Genomic DNA, 16983 nt, shown 5'->3' on the forward strand with positions numbered 1-16983 from the left:
CAGAAAGCTTATAAGCATATTTCCCAAAATGTGAAACTATTCCTTTTAAATTAGGAAAATATGTGACGTCCAGCTCATGGTTGAATGGTTTGCACTGACAAATAGTTGAAGTAAATTTTTGCTGAAGTGAGAACCAGCTTACTTTAATATTGTATTTAAAGGTGCAGTGTGTGGGGTTTTGTGGCATCTAGTGCTGTAGTTGCAGATTGCAACTCACTCACTTCACCCTCATTTTCCAAACACAGGAGAGAAACCCCAGTAGCTGTGAAACTAATAACACTATATAGAGCCAGTTTTTGGTTTGTCCATTCTGGGCTACTGTAGAAACATGTCAGGCTCCATTGAAGGCGATGTGTAGATTAAAAAACGTTTTCAAAATGAATATTACATTCCATTTATCCTAATATACACACGTCTAACAACAACAACCACGTCCTCACGGGAGTGTGTTTAACAGACCTGCTGCAAAAAACGGCACCAAATTATAAAAAGTAGACAAATGAAAGAAAAAAAGATTCAGACTTTTTTAATTATGAACTGAAACAAATGAGTCTCATCATATAACAGGCACCACAATTGATTAACTGCTATTATGCAACATTCACATTACCACACAGTTAAGTTGTTTTTTGCATGTTTCTGTTTTTACTGTCCTGTACTGACCACTCAATACACAGGTGTTTGATTATTCTGGATGTGTGAGCATGTCCCGACCACACCGGGTTCTTCACGCAGGTCAAATTACACCTTTATGATTCTTTAATGGCGTCCGGTAACATTAGGAAACTCCCAGCTGAGCTCCGCCAAGTGTGAACCTGAGTCTCATTAGTTAGAACAATATGAACACCTGTGTGTGTGTGTGTGTGTGTGTGTGTGTGTGTGTGTGTGTGTGTGTGTGTGTGTGTGTGTGTGTGTGTGTGTGTGTGTGTGTGTGTGTGTGTGTGTGTAGGACATTTAAAACCTTGTACTTCTCATGTAAAGCGACAAAAACGGCAACAGTAGGTCGACTGTTAGTAATACACATGTAACTTTACAGGCACCAGTCGTTAAAAAAACAGAATTAAAATAATTAATTGTCCAAGTTCTATAAAAGATAACTAAACAGCCTTGTTTGTGTGATAATGTGAATGCTCAATTAAAGCTATTTTCACAAATCTAAAAGTCGACCTTCTTTTTAAATGTTCTCATGACGTAACAGTCACCGAACCTAAATTATAAAATCATGACCAACACTTACTGGAACAACCGACTCTTCTTTAGTGCAACAATCAATCTCTTCCACATCAACATTCAGCGATCGGATTATACCTCTTGGTATTTGTGTACTACAGAAAGCAGCGAGGCAGACAGTGTGTCAGTCTGACAGCCATCAATCCAACCAGCTCCACTCTGGAGATTTGGTGACGGCTGTTAGCGTGTGAGGTTTTTGTTTTTAGTTGGCTCCGGGGTCCCTCCAGCCTCCGAACGTCTTTTCCAGGTAAAGAGCCACCTCGAGGGTCAGGTGGTCCTGCAGCTTCCCAGCAACGACCTGCACGCCCAGTGGGAGGCCTTCCTTACCCAGACCCAGAGGGCACTGCGTGGCCGGCAGGCCGAGGGTGTTGATTATAGCTGCGGATAGAGAAGATGAAGTGGTTTAATGCTGGACTGGAGTGCTGTCTGACACTGGAGGTCAGCAGATGTCCTGTAACTGGAAATATTGTGTATATTTATACTCAACCCAGAATCAGTACCCTTGAACCTAAATTAGTTTTGTTCTTCCAGAATTCACTGGCCGTTGTCAAATAATGTGTAATAATTGAGAATTAAGAGCCATTCTGCTTCCTAAATCAAGCTTCAGCCTGTAGGAAATGTTCAAAGAACAACTTGTATGTAACACCTGAGTGCGGGACTGACCTGTGTAGGCAAAGTCTGTGGGTCTGAAGAGTGTGTGGTGGTGTTTGGGAGCCACTCTGGGGTGCGACGGGTAAAGAAAAACACCGTCAGTCCCCAGCAGCTCCTCCACATCCCTCTGCAGCTTCTCCTTCTGCTTGATGATGTAGGGCGAGGGCTTGAACACGCGGAGCATGTCGTGCAGGCCCATAACTGAAGACAGTCACAGTTCAGTTAATGGAAAATCTTATAGCTACTTTATTGCCTTTATTTTGGAAATATCCAATAAAACCACATTATGAAAATAACTGATAAAATCTTTCATAATGAGTTGGATATCAATCATTTTTTTATTATTTCACAAATTATTGGTTCATTTATATATTCCAGAACTTATTCATATGATAATTTATTTAATAATGCATATTTTCCTTTATTTAATTTGAACACTGCATCATATTGCAGCTTCATTAAGCAACAATGGACATTTTACTGCACCCATCAAATTTAAATCTTGAACTAAAAATGAAAGTCAAAGTTAATTGATTAATACCAGCTCAAATAAATCATAAAAGTTTTTTCCCCATCTTACCGATAGCAGGAATCGTATGATCTGATTTTCCCACCATCCATTTCAGCAGCTCCCACAGAGGCCACGCGGGTCGTCCTGGTTCCCCCATCAGCTGAGCAAACGGCTTTGGAGGCTAAGGGAAGGAAACATTTTAAACGGTTATTGTCTCTAAGGTCACATAAAGTCCACTGAGTGTGTGTGTATTATATTTCAGAGGCCACACACTGCTGCTGCGCCGTTCCCATTCACCAACAAGTCATGTGGGGACCAGCTGCCAGCAGAGTCCTGGCTGTTGTAGAGGGATTATTATCACACTGGTAAAAGTAAACTGTGCTAGTGTCCTTGCTGTACTGTGAGTGTGTTGTCTCAGTACCAGGTGTTCATTAAAAACAGGTTAAAGGTCCAATGTGTAACATTCAGGAGGATCTAAAACATATATGTTATATAGGGATGTTTTCATTAATGAATAATCACCTGACCTGTCCTAGCCCAGGACGGACAAACCAAGCCTCTTATGTTTTCTCCTACACGTTTGGGTTTAGGCGAGTGGTCTCAGTTGGTTGCAACTAAATCCTACACACTGGACCTTTTAAGTTAAAGTACAGGAGTATTATTGATGTACTTAAAAGCATCAAGTGCCCATTCTGTAGATTGACATATCATTTTATATTCAATGATTAGACTCAGTGTGTAAGTAACATTTAACTGTAGTTAGTTGAGGTGGAGCTGGTTAAAACTACATTATATACAGTTGTAGTAGCAGTGAGTCCAGTGGTTGTCAACCTCGACCACCTCCAGAGGGTCACACAATGTATCTGAGGGGTCATGAGATGATTAATGGGAGAGGAAAGAAGAGAAAACTAATTTCTTCTACTTTGGTGAAGTATTGAGCCTCAAAATGTTTAATTAAAACCATCTGAGAAGTTTTTTTTATAAGAGATCCACTGGAAAAGCTGTGCTACACTAAATGGAACAGAGCCTTTATTAATAGCATCGGTAACAACTGTTTCTACCCGACTACTTCACGTCAGAAATGGCCCGCTGTGAAAAAGGTCTATTACTGTCTTAAATTGAACACAGACTTGCAGTTAAATATTTCATACCAAGAAACCATGAATAAGTAATAGCATGGCAGTAGTAATAAGACTAACTGAAGTGTGTGTGTGTGTGTGTGTGTGTGTGTGTGTGTGTGTGTGTGTGTGTGTGGCGCAGCTCAACAGATTAGTGAACCATTTCTGGGCAGCCGACTACAATAGGTGCTGTGACTAAGACTCAGCCTGTTTTCTTTCACTTTGACGTCTTATTGACAGAAGCAAAGCAAGTAATGTTTGTTTATCTTTATTCTACAACCAGAAAAACTACTCAAACACAGATTTGTCAGTTGCCAATCACTGTTCTGTACAGACGTGCAGGGTCACACTGCTCTGGATCCGGTGGACCTACCTTGCCCTCATCGTCAGAAAGACCCAAGTAGGTGTCCCAGATCCTGAACCCGTAGTGGAGCTCAGGGAAACGCACTTCTTGGACTTTCACTCCGAGGTCGGCCTCCAGACGCTCCACCACCTGCAGAACATTTAGATGGTTTTAACTCCAAGAAACCTTCCAGTTCCTCCTCGTTTTGCAGTGTTTGAGCGATGGATTCAACAAACCTTGCTCTGAATCTCAACCAGCTCTCTGCTGACAGGGTATGTGGAAGGAGAGCCGCCATCGTCAGGGACGGTGAAGAACCGCAGCTTCTTTAGGTCGACCTTAGTGTTTAAGGACAACCTGTGTACACGCGTAAACAAATAACTTTAGAGGGAACAACAGAGTGGTCCAGACCTGCTGGACGAGTCACAGTGAATCTTGGGGAATTTAGAGTTTAAATATGACACTGAAATGAAGCACGGCAACTTCTGCATTTCACTTTCTGCTAAACTTGTTTTTTCCCCCGTCTGTTTTCTTTCTGCATTCATCAAGAAGTTTACAACAAGTCTGTCCGGTTAAAAGGGTTTAGTGGATCTCAGTTGAAATGCTTGTATGAGAAAAACTCATAGTAGGCTTTTAAAGGATATATATTCCCTCCCGTTGCCTGCAAGTAAGCCTATGATAGCAGTGTGTGCTGCGTCAGGCCTCCAGACCGCCACCATTTAGCCGCATTTTGCAACCATTTTTGGAGACGGTATTTCTAATTTTATAACTAGGAGGCGAAAATACGCCTCCCATTTTTATTTTCTATTTTTAAAATCATCATGTGAAACACGAGGAGGGAGCAAGTATTGAGGTGTGTGTGTGTGTGTGTGTGTGTGTTAGTGGTGTAACTGAATGTAGTTAATACACGATCCTTCAACCGTAACATTATTTTGGCCACAGCACAGGTTAAAATATAATTTTAAATTTCCAGGACAAAAAAGGTTATTTCCAGGATATTATACATTTATTAAAACATTTCCAGGTGTTGTTTGGAAAGTCTCTAAAGTTCCAGGTTTTCCAGGATGCATGAAAACTTTTCCCTGTTGGCTGTGATTTAGGGAATTTTCAGTGGTGTAACTGCATCCTTGCTGGGCAGCTGGACTTCAGCACTTGTGCCCAAACAACAGATCAGACTGATCAGCGTCCTATAAGGAACACTAGGTGTGTGTGACGACGTGTGTGAGAGGTGACTGTTAGTGCAAAAACAACAATGGCAGCTGCTAAAGGCTAGAACCAGTTATATCAGAGACTATTTCTTCATTAAGAGAAGAGCAAACAAAGGCACGTCAGTAAAAGCTTCTCTGGAGCACTGAGGGTGTATTTGGAGGTTTAAACTTACATGTGAGTGTTGGGTTCTGCCATGATCTTGAGCATGGGCAACAGGTCCTCAGAGTAGCGGCACATGGGACCGAGGCTGAGGTACTCCTTGTCCCTGCCAGAGGCAGGAGGGTACTGGTTCTCACAGGTGATGACACCTGCAGAAACACATCACAGTTACAGTGAATTCTGGTATATAAATGTGTTCTTTAAACCTTCAATAACTGGGGGGGAAAAACAGCTGCATTAATATAACATTTACTTTCTCTTACCAGGAGTGGTTTTATGGCCAAATACTCCGTTGAAGAAACACGGCATACGGATGCTGCCGCCGATGTCCGAGCCCACGCCGATGACCGAGCCCGCTGCTCCGAGTATACTGCCCTCCCCACCTGAGGCAGGCAGAGGAAAGAGGAGATACGTTGGTGGATTTAACTTCTCCATGCTTTCCCCCTCGGGTTAGGTTCTTTAACATGTGAAGGACTTAAGTATATTTTATTTGAATGCAACTTTCCCAACTCCAACATTAATGAAATACAGTAAGAATGAGAAAGAAGCTTAAGTTTCACAGTTCTTATTATGGTCTCTAAGTCATTTTCCATTGTTTGTTGCACTGCCACTTCTTTATGGTATGTTCCACCTAAATCTGCACATCTTGAGGCTTTGTCATGACTTGCAGTTTTTCCCCCGTGGGGCGTAAAGTGTAGCAGAAACAGTGAGGTAATTGACCTCTGACCCATGTACATGCAGTTTGACTGACATTAAATACAGTCCTGTGTTGACAGCTGAGCCTTCCCTGCTTTCTTCAAAGGGATAAAAACACAGATTTTCAGAAAAGAGTTTGTCCTGCGGTGATTTCACATTTGAAAAGTAAAGTCAATCCAAAAGAGGGACTCTGTCTCAATGCTGTTTATAAATACATTTAAAGAGAAAGAGAGACCTATATTTTAAATTATTATCACTTGAGAAACACAAAGATCTACAGTATAACTGACTCAAATAAACTATACATTTAAGTAGACAAACAATATTAAATTGGCCTTTTAATCAACACAATATAACATGTCAGCATTAAAGGAGTACTCCACTGCTTTAACATTGCGCTCCCACAACACTCTTGTCAATAAATGCAACTAGACCGGTTGGAGATTTGGGTGAACTATGGTTATAACAGCTAATGTAGCCTCGAGCTGTCCAACCCGCTGTTCACACACGTAACCTCAAGCAGAGATGAGGAATGGGCTACAGAGGTCTCAATTCTTACTTCCACACCCTTAAAAGTGTTTCCATCTTCAAACTTGAGGACTGTTCTTAAACCTAAAGCAAGACCTGTAAACAGATTTCCCCTTTAAGGAACCAGAGCCTCTGTGTGTGTGTGTGTGTGTGTGTGTGTGTGTGTGTGTGTGTGTGTGTGTGTGTGTGTGTGTGTGTGTGCTGTGTGTCTGTCTGTGTGTCTGTCTGCAGTGTTTTATTATTATCAGGGAGGGCCACTCCAACAATAAGCAGTTCTGAATAAATGCTTCTCGACCCTTCAACTCACCACTGAGTCGTTAAACCAACTAGTTGCTAACCTGAACTTCCTCCAACCATCCTCTCCAGGTCGTACGGGTTGTTGGTGATGCCGTAGAGGTGGTTGTGGGTCTCCCACCACATACACAGCTCAGGCGTGTTGGTGACGCCCAGCGGGATGGCCCCCGCCCTCTTCAGCTGGACCAGCGGCGGAGCGTCGACGGTGGCCACAATTCCTCGTCTGGAGACCACACCTGTAGTGTTGGGCATGCCTGTAAAATGGAAAATAAAAGTCTTTTTTATTTGTTGGAAATGCTGATTTTCATCTCGAGCACAACATGTTCAAGTTACGATGTCTCCACTGAACAGAAACTGGGTCAAGGGGCTCAAACACGTCACATTATTTGTTGTATGTAGTCAAAGCACCTGGTTTCAAATGACTGACAGGAGATAAGATTTCTGGAATTTACCCTGGAGGCAGTAAGACTCTTTAACAGAGAGTGGGACTCCCAGTAAAGGCAGTCGGTCCTCCAGCACCTCTTCTCCACCAGTTTCCTCCTCGATCAGCTTGTCAACCTGAGCCGCTTCCTGGAGGGCAGCATCGAACCTGGACGGAGGGAGAAGTAAACTATTTGACCCAATTCTGTTTAATTCCTGATTAAAAAGGCTAAATTTTAAATTGATTATAGTGGAAACTGTAAATGTGGCAACTAATACTAATAATAAGTAAATTTTGCACAGTAAAGTTAAAAGGAGATAAGAAATAATTATTAATAAATAAACATAAGAGCACAATAGAGATGCAGCTAATGATTATTTTCTAGATTCAAATAGTAACAAATGCCTGTTTTAATCTACAACAGCCCAATGTAGCGTCTTTAAATGTCTTTATTTGTCCAAACATCAGTCCAAAACCCCCAAAAATATTAAGTTTACTATCTTATACAACAAAGAAAACCATCAAATCCTCACATTTGAGAAGCAAAACGATTATTTATTCTCTGCCGATCGATTAATCGACTCAACAAACAGTAAAAGATCAAAGTAAAAGCATCAGATTGGGAGGAATGAGTCTTTCTTGCCTGTCTTTTACAACAGCGTTCACAAGAGGGTTGACCTCCTGGATCCTGTCTATGTAAGCCTGAACCACCTCTACACTTGACACCTGCAGAAACACAGAATATAGAATATATAGGTGAGACAAACACACACACACACACACACACACACACACACAATAGAGTCACAGACCAGAAAAACAAGTCGTCCTACAAATGGGGAGGAAGAAAAGGAAAAGATTATTCTTTGTAAATGAGTAGATTTAGACTCTTTTAAGGTAGATTACTGTTCTAATTTTAATCAATTGATTAATAACAAGTTTACAATATTTAATAAATAGCATCTCAGGTGACATCCAGAAGGTTTTCTATCACATAAGGTTATAGTTTATAAGCTGAAATGAATTAATTTGTGCCTTAAAAATAACATGAATGAACAATTTATTATTAAAATGATCGACTAATTGATTGATTAACTGATTAATCGACTGTCTCCCCCTCTGCAATATACTGAGGATGCCTTACAACAATAATGCAGTATTAAACATATACCTGTGTTTTATTAACATTAATATAGCACCTGCAGCCGGGTTACTGTATGTCACTGTAGGATTTTATTATCCCCACTTTATGTTGTGTGTTTAATGATAAGAAGCTGTATGTTATTACACAGCTGGAGGTTTGCACAAGAAAATAAACTCCAGGGGGAAAAAGACCTCCAAAGAGTTGAGCAGAGGCTGTAAAGAGGGTTTTATTATTGGAAATCTACAGACCAGCTAATAACAACAACAGCTTGTGCAACTTTAGTGATTCTAAACAAACAATAACCTAAAGAAGAGACTACTGCAGGTAAACAAAGTGTGTGTCCTGCAGCAGTCGCCACTTCGGGTACACACCTCTTTACGCCGGATCTTCTTGGCGAGCTGCGTCGCCGACAGGAGCAGCAGCGGGTTGCTGACGGCCGGGAGCTTCTTCCCGGACATCGCCGGTCTCCGAGGGGAGAACAGCTGGAAGAGCAGGGAAAAGGCTCCGAGGAGCGCCCGGCTGAACCACACATAGAGCTTGTCCAGGAGGCCCTGAGACATGTTTCCACCGCGGAGAGGAAGACAGGGGGGTTTATTTAGAGCCTGCTGTCAACGAAAGACGTCCTCCTGGTGAGACAGAGGCTGTGATATATATGTCAGCACAGCGTGAGACAGCAAGTGAGCGCAGGTTAGGGAGGCTGACCACCGGAACCTTCAAAATAAAAGCATAGCGACGTTTATTTCTGCTGGTCAGTGGTGAAATGCAACAAGTATATTTACTCAAGTACTTTATTAAAGTATAATTAGATTTTACTTATTTTTTTCCCCCCTTTGTATGCTTCTAGTGGGGCCTGAAGAAGTGGATGTACTCTTGATTTATGCCCTGATGTTTTTTTTAGGATGTTAGTAACCTTGTTGTAGTCATTTTTGTATCATAAGGACAGACACAGATAGTAGAGGCCCTGCTATATACTTTAATGGTGTTTTAATGAGATACAGGATGTGTCTGATATCAGTGACATGAAGCAGGAAGTCTGTTCTGTGATATGTCAATGTTCGGATGTGGTGTGGGTGTATTAAGGCTGTGTCTTCTCCTGTGTTGAATGAGGAAGTCTTTGTCTTCTTAATTGCAGATCAACTTGTTGCGTTCAACTTTTCTGCTCGTGGTCCAGAAGGTCTTCCCTTTCAGTGACTCTTCCTCTGAATCAGCACTGGCTCACAGACTACAGGGTGAGACGACTACAAGTATCCCTTATTCCATCCACTCATGAATATTGGACAACTATGTGATGCCTTTGCCATCATAGAAATACATACAAATACATGTCTTGTTTCACTTACCTTACGTCTATCACTTAGTGTAAAATGTGGCCATAACAGATCATCAAATTATAGGTTTAATCTCTGTTTTTTAACTCGTTTTTTTTTAAAATTTAATCCGACTTAATATGCGAAATTTGACAACACGTGACACCAACATTGTAGTTTTTACTCCACTAAATTGATTTCGCAGCTTTAGTTATCAGTTACGTTTAAGATTAAGATAAAACATTAGATAAGCTTATAAAATACAATACATTTTTATGGATTAAAGCAACCTTTTTGGCTTGTTACCATGAGTTGTTGAAGAGACATTTCATTTAAACAACTGCTCAGCATTAGTAGGAATAGTTGAGTTTTATTTTGAAAATTAAGACCGGAATACAGTATATGATTGATTTTGTCTAGGATGACTATGACCCATATCAGCCTACAGCTAAAGTTAAAGTGTAACCTATGAATTTAAAGTATGAATGCTTTACTGTCTGTGTTAAACTGGTATTTGCATTGTACATTTAGAGATAACATTCACACAGACCAGAATTAAACTGTAATAAAAATACAATTAAATATAAGATTAAAACATCACAAACAGTGGGGGAGTAATTTATGAGGGGAGGCCGACTCCCTCTGCTCTGCTGTGGGTGTGACCTGTTTAATCCAAGCAGAAGCGAGGGATGCAAAATGTTGTACATTGTGTTCATGTTCTAGTTACCTACTGCAGCTTTGGGCTTATTTCCATGCAAAGTTAAGACAGCTATGCAGTTTAGCTCCCAGCCATTACTCAAGCAATGCAATTAATCACCCAGCTTACTCTACATTTTGCCTCCTTCGTCCCCACGTTTCCAACTCTTCATACTCTTTCATGCTTTAAGCCAGAATCTCCATACAAACCTTATAATGTTCCACATAATAACCCAAAAGAGACACATTTCTCTCTCATACATGCAAACACATTTAATTTGGACGTTGGCTATATGTCCTGATGTGCTCCTTCATCACCATGAACACTCCTACTTTTGGAATAAGAGATAAGAGACAATGTGAGTGCAGCAGACTAAGTGTTTATTCAAAGTGTGAATATTTCTGCCACTGATAAAGTCCGAGCACAAACTCCTAATTGATTCTGTGCGTAAAAGTTTGGACATGTTTGAAGTTCCTGCTTCTGTTCCTGTGGGTTAACTTGTAGTCACTTGTTTTGTAGGTCAGCCGGAGCCAAGCCTGTCATTCAACAGCACTGACCAATTGCTTTGAGAGGTACAGGCTGTATAACCAGAGCGCCACTCCCTTCTATAGCCTGTTGTTCTATACCTGGAAGGAGCAGTCGTGTGGCAACCTGTGATCTTGTAGTGTGTGTTGTAGTTAGTTAGTACAGCCCCCTCGCCCACACAGAATAACAGGACCATACTGTGTGTGTGTGTGTGTGTGTGTGTGTGTGTGTGTGTGTGTGTGTGTGTGTGTGTGTGTGGCAACTCATTACCTGTGTTTACTTATATGATAGATGCAGTATTATAAATCTACGCTGTATAGTATAGAAGTATCTAACATTTGCCCCACATGAGTGAACTACAACATTAAAACGCTAAAAAATATAATATTCTGTAATAATACGACGCTGTGAAAAGATCCATTCTGCACAGTTGACTTTAACTTTTAGTACATTTTGCTGATAATATTTAAGTTTGAATTCAGGACTTTTACTTGTAATGGAGTACTTTTAGACTATAGTGTTTCTACTTTTAATAGAGAGTGTCCAGCTGTGTATGACATATTAAAAGTAGATCCTCCTTTAGCTTGCACATTAATATAATAATTATAATCCAATATAATACACATTATTTAGACAAAATAGGCTCCAATGAAGTACCAGTCTGTCGACACTAGAGGGCAGCATTGATAAAGACTTTAATTCCTACTTGAACATGCAGATCATGTAGCAAAAAGAAGAAGAAAAAACTGCCTCTGCAATGCAGGTCAGTGGGTTAGAGGAGAATCCATACTGACAGTGTTTGTTACAGTCAGCTCATCCTGCACCACCAACCCAATCATCACACTGTGCACATCCAATGAATTATGTTGTTTAACCGACTGAAAGACTAAAACTGCATTTTAAACTTTACCTAAAGCAGCTTTTGATAACATCTTATCTGCCCGTTCTTGCCTTTTATCTCATATCTCATATCTCTTGCTTCATTTCTCTTCTTCCTCCAAAATAAACAGACCCAGCGTGGTTAAAGATCAGTGGTGGAAAACAATAAGTACACTGAAAAATAGTAATATAAAATAAATATATATATACTGATGCATGTTTGTATAAAAACTTGTAAAGGAGCTGCTTGATAGCATCTTTGTGATAGAAAACACTACACTGGCCTGAAAAGTGTTAATAACTAATGAGAGGGGGTTTGTGCATTAGTCATGAAACTATGTGAATAAAAGAAATGTGAAATCAATAAAATCCACAGAATGGCGTCAACACCCTGCTGAGCTATTTATTGATCCTCTTATTTCAGGAGGGACCTCATTTCACGGCCAGTTTTGAGATTAAGAAGTAACCCATAGAGGCAGGAAATTATAGTTAAAATCCTGCCAACTGAAGGAAGTGGATGTTTTGCACACTTTGAAATGTTGCAACGTTTTGTGACTTACTGCCTGTTAACCCATTATCACATAGCTGAGAGGCAATACTTACCTATAAACTGTATTTTCTGTTGACAACATGAAGTGACAGTCACAGAATTAAAAGATAAATACTCCTCAAAGGGTTACTCGGAATCACAATCCCAACCAAGTGGAGAAAAACAGATCATTCCTCACCTGTAAGGTGAAACCCGAGGCTCAGAAAACTACCGGGCATGTAGAGACAAGAGGGGAAAAAAACAGAAAACACGCAATCGACAATGTTTGTATCCCTGTGTGAAGCTGCAGGAGACGTGCATGCTGTCTGGGAAAGTGCATGAAGCCAATGTAACTGCAGTTAACGGCCCATTATTTAGAGATTATGTTGTGTCTTTAGCATGTGCCTTTATGGGAAGGTAAAGCCTTTGTGAATGCAGAGCCTTCGGGGTAAAATGATACTGGGTCAGGGAACAACAGAGGATGGCTTTGGGCACTTTTGTATTGATCTCCATCTTTCTTCCTGTCTCTGTCACAGGATATACGTACACATGCAATCCACCTATAGCTCAGTATTTTGACTCTTAACTCCAGCACTCACTGTTCTCCCTGGAAACAACCAAATGGATCACATATATTTAATTCTCCTAATGAGATAACAGAGGAAACACCCCCCCCGTCTGGTTCCAGTCATCTCTGAGTGGACAGTAATTTACTTTACTGTTCCCTTCAGACGGAACGATGATCCACTTTCCTGCACCTTCACTCTGCCCTGGAGACCAGTGTAGGCTGATATGTTTTCCCCTTGGGGTTAAAGAGCTTACTGTGTGTGTCTGTTTGTGTGCCTAAGCGACAATTTTCATTACTTAAAAGTACAAGTACTCAATGTTTTACCCAGATTGTTCTTCACAGAGTGGGAAAAGTGTGTAAAACATCCTGGGGAATTTTACACTAAAATTACATTTAATTAAGATTTTTGAGAGGTTTCAGCTGCTTAGTAATGCAATTCAGTGTTTGTGCAAAAATGTGCAAAGAAAGTAACATTTTCTGGCTGTGTGTCTACAGCCCGTGTTTGGTTTGTCTGTTCTGGGCTACTGTAGAAACATGATGGTTCAACATGGTGGATGCTGTAGCAGAGGACCTGCAGCCTCTGTAGATAAAATCAGCTCATTCTAAGGTAACAAAAACACAACAATTCTTATTTTTAGGTGATTATACACTAACAAAAACATACCTATTATTATTATATTCACTTTCCAACAATAGATCGTCCTTAATGTTGCACTCCGGACCTTTAAAATTTAAAATAATTCAATCAATATCTGAAATTAATGTGAAACTGGGACATGAAAAACATTGTTTACAAACAGTATGAAGAAAAACAACTAAATAATTTCTCTTAGCTCTGTGGATTTCTTATGATATAATTTCCTACTTTCATTTTAATTTTAATTTTCCTACTTTGATTCTTTGGTCAAATAATCATCACACCATCAGTACAAAGCAAAACATGTCGGATGTTTTGAACCATTTACAGATATGACCTGTAAATTATTGTTAATTCTATATATCCCCCTTCTTTTAATTGCTCAGAATATTAAATAGTGTGTTAAGATGTAAGATTTATTCATTTATTCAGTTGTATTATACAAAAAAATCTTATTTATGTTTTTCTTTGCTTTATTTTAATTATTTTTTATTATTAAGTATGGAAATATTCCCCAAAAAACCAGAAGAAGAAGACAACCTTTAACCTTTAAAAGCCTTAATAGTCATTAATTATTGGGGCCTATTTTTAAAAGAAAAAAATATGAGGCTTTCTGTATTATATTGTGTATTTATAAGTGTGTTACATGTGGCTTCCCCCATCAGCAGCAGCTCCACTTGTCTATTTGTCTCCTTGGCAGCAGTCTTTCATCCACCATGGGAGGAGGGGAGGTGGAAGACGGAGGTGGTGGGGGGGCGTGATGGGGGAGCACCCCTCTGCTCCTCCTTTGGGGACTGCCATGTGCGGGCACATGAAACAGCTGGTGTGCTCCAAAAACCAATTATAGAGGCCCCTGGCCCCCCGCCTGGCTGCCTACAAGGCCAGGCAGAGTGTGATCGTTAGCACCCACAGATGAGTCTTAACGAGGGGCCGCCACTGGGTCGGTCAGATGGGAGTCACAGCAGGTTTCGGGATATAGATTTGTCCGGTCCCAGACCTGGATGTTTAAGGTTGAAATTGGAATTTTAAGATGCAGGAGAGGCTTGATGTTTTATTTACGTTGTACACTGTATTGAGAGTTTGGGGGTCCTGACCAGAGCGGTGTACAGATTTTACAGTCATATGTTTTTAATGAGGCAGAGCTCAGTGTTCGATATATATATCACAGATTGTTTGTATGCAAAAATATAAATGACAATATGAAGTAAGACAGGTTTGATCATTAAGTGGGTGAGATTTCCTTTCAGTCACCGTACCTGAGAGCTCAGTTTTAGTCCTGTGTTTTATTATTGTGCTCTGATTGATCTGTGTTGTGAAGGAAATCTGAACAGCTGAGGTGTTGGATGCAGCCGGAACGCGCTATTGATTCCCTTCCTACTGGCTGTTGTTAAAACTTTTCAGCAGGGGAGCTGATTGAGAACCACATGAGCCAGCCTCTTTATAATATACATTTGTTGTCCCTGGTGAGAGCAAGAGAAAGATGGACTCAGCTTGTAGTCTTACTATGATGGAAAAATGAATATATATAACTGATAGAAGGTTTGTAAGTAGAAAAATAAACTACTGTTTTCTTGTATCTTCAGTTAGGAGACAAATACAGGACTGTTGAAATCATATATTGGTTTGGTTTAATTTACTGACATTCTGATTTAGTGATAAAATACAATGTCTCTCCTTTTATCTCCAATAACATCATCGGACTCTGGAGGGCCAGTTTAAAAAAAAAAGCAGAAACAGATAAATCATGTTTTTTATTCTGCACATTCTTCTTAATCTGTCCAAACCTGGTGCCTACATTACCCACAATGCAACTTGACCACTGATAGTTCGGTCACAGACTTTAATGGTAGCAGCGACTAATGTATCCTCAGCCTAAAGTCTCGAGCAGACCTGTAAACAGACTTTGTGGTGTAAAATCTGTAAATTAAATAAGACTAAAGAAAAGCTCTGTGAGGCTGTACATGCTTTGAGCTTAATGCTGTTCACCATCTTAGTTTAGCACATAAGCATGTTAACATTTACTCACTGGCACTAAACACAAAGTAGAGCTGAGGCGAATGGGAATGTTACATGTGCTGGATGAAGAGTTTAGTCCTCATTCAAGTTATTACAATTCATCCTGGAGGAGACGTGAATGTCTGCACCAGATTTAATGGTAATTCATCCAGTGGTTGCTGAGACATTTCACTAAAAGCCCTGAATGTGTTTAACCTGCTGGAGGAAAAGTCAGGTGATCAATGAGGTTGTCAGTCTTCATCCTCTGAGCATCATGCTGTTGAGATATTTCAGTCTGGGCCAAAGAGGTTACAAAATGATTGACTGTTGTTCATATGGCTGCTATGGATGCATTATTTAATGTTTCAGTGAATAAAAAAAGTAAAAAAACAAATAAAGATATCCATGTTGTCTTAGAGAATACAATCTATTAGCCATTGTTGTGTTTGCCTTCAAGTTTGGGAGAATTTGGTGAGTTTGTCTTGTTGTTTGCTCTTGACACACATAGTTTAGGTACTTGAGTGATCGGTCTATAAAGACAACAGAAAGCCATCAAAGGAAAATCTCCGCCCGACAATATAAAGCCCCTCTAGCTGAGTTACCCTCAGACTGGTCAGAAAGGTCAGCGGGGGTCGACATAATCCCCCCTGTTACACATCTACACACACACACACACACACACACACAATGCATGAATGCTTGCACATAATCCCCACACACATGCTCACTGAAGCCCAAATATAACAGTCAGTGTGATAAATAAGTGATCAGCAGCACTAAATAATAAATACATATTATTATCGGCGACAATGGTGTGACTTTAGTGTCTTTTTTTTCCTCTGGCTTTAGGACAGAGCCAATAAAACCGACTGATAAATAATGCAGATGTGATGTCAGCTCAGGAGGACACGAACCTCCTCCTGAGCCGCTCGGAGAGAATCACACACCTCCAGCTGAATGTGTCGATGGTGTGTCAGTATGTAGCTGCGAGGTGTGAGATGGCTGCACGCTGTATGACACTTTCTTTTATGGCTGTGTAAAGAGCATTAATGTCAATGTCCACAAGTCAGGATCAACTTTATTTATTTTATTCTAACTTGAATTATATTATTCTGGTCCACTTAATGTCCCTCATTATGTTCTCCATTTGACTGTATAATTGCTTATTCCAATTTGCCTCCTTAAAGTGCTCTCTATAAAACTATTATTATGTCTCGCAGCCATTAAAAGTGCTTCATCTGAACTCTGCTGAGTGTCTGTATGAAATATATTAGACGCTGAATTTGTGGATCAAGACAATTTGGACTAATTCCAGCCAACACATCCCAGCTGGACTATCCATTTATTTGTTATACCCTCTTTTAATAACCACCTAACTGTTTCCCATCAGGCTCATTTCCTTTATTTCAACTAGAAAGTGTCCACTCTGCAGATTCATAGAAAGTCAGGTGTAGAGTTAAAAGTCCTTTTTATTGTGTTTTTGGTCTCAGCCCTCCAATTAATTTAATAAATACCACTTCAGCTTGACTACATTTATCTACAAGA

At 40.2% G+C, this 16983-nt stretch overlaps 1 protein-coding gene and 1 long non-coding RNA gene across 3 annotated transcripts; one reads left to right on the top strand and one right to left on the bottom strand.

Moving 5' to 3' along the window:
• Positions 1-510: 510 nt before the first annotated feature.
• Positions 511-8861, bottom strand: faah2b (fatty acid amide hydrolase 2b). The gene is made up of 11 exons (XM_051428456.1): positions 8673-8861; positions 7801-7883; positions 7189-7325; positions 6781-6990; positions 5482-5601; positions 5232-5367; positions 4090-4207; positions 3884-4003; positions 2462-2573; positions 1894-2082; positions 511-1608 (listed from the first exon to the last, which is right to left on the bottom strand). The coding sequence occupies exons 1-11, from the start codon at positions 8859-8861 to the stop codon at positions 1433-1435; spliced, it is 1590 nt and encodes a 529-aa protein (XP_051284416.1). The 3' UTR covers positions 511-1432.
• LOC127379180 (uncharacterized) lies at positions 7878-12098 on the top strand. 2 transcript variants are annotated; one of them, XR_007888266.1, is made up of 4 exons: positions 7878-7913; positions 8650-9070; positions 9434-9530; positions 10825-12098. It is a non-coding gene; the product is annotated as an uncharacterized LOC127379180 (long non-coding RNA). The 2 variants fall into 2 exon arrangements; XR_007888267.1 differs by having other exon boundaries at positions 8650-8930.
• The last annotated feature ends 4885 nt before the right edge of the window (positions 12099-16983 follow it).

The sequence above is a fragment of the Dicentrarchus labrax genome, unplaced genomic scaffold, assembly GCF_905237075.1.
Source record: "Dicentrarchus labrax unplaced genomic scaffold, dlabrax2021, whole genome shotgun sequence".
NCBI lineage: Eukaryota > Metazoa > Chordata > Actinopteri > Moronidae > Dicentrarchus > Dicentrarchus labrax.

What these genes read in the sequence shown, in the direction of transcription:
- faah2b (XM_051428456.1), bottom strand. Translation starts at nt 8,861, where the DNA reads ATGTCTCAGGGCCTCCTGGACAAGCTCTATGTGTGGTTCAGCCGGGCG. An exon ending in AACGCTGTTGTAAAAGACAG is followed by an intron (nt 7,326 to 7,800) that starts GCAAGAAAGACT and finishes CCCTCCGTCCAG; the next exon opens with GTTCGATGCTGCCCTCCAGG. An exon ending in TGGTTGAGATTCAGAGCAAG is followed by an intron (nt 4,004 to 4,089) that starts GTTTGTTGAATC and finishes AATGTTCTGCAG; the next exon opens with GTGGTGGAGCGTCTGGAGGC.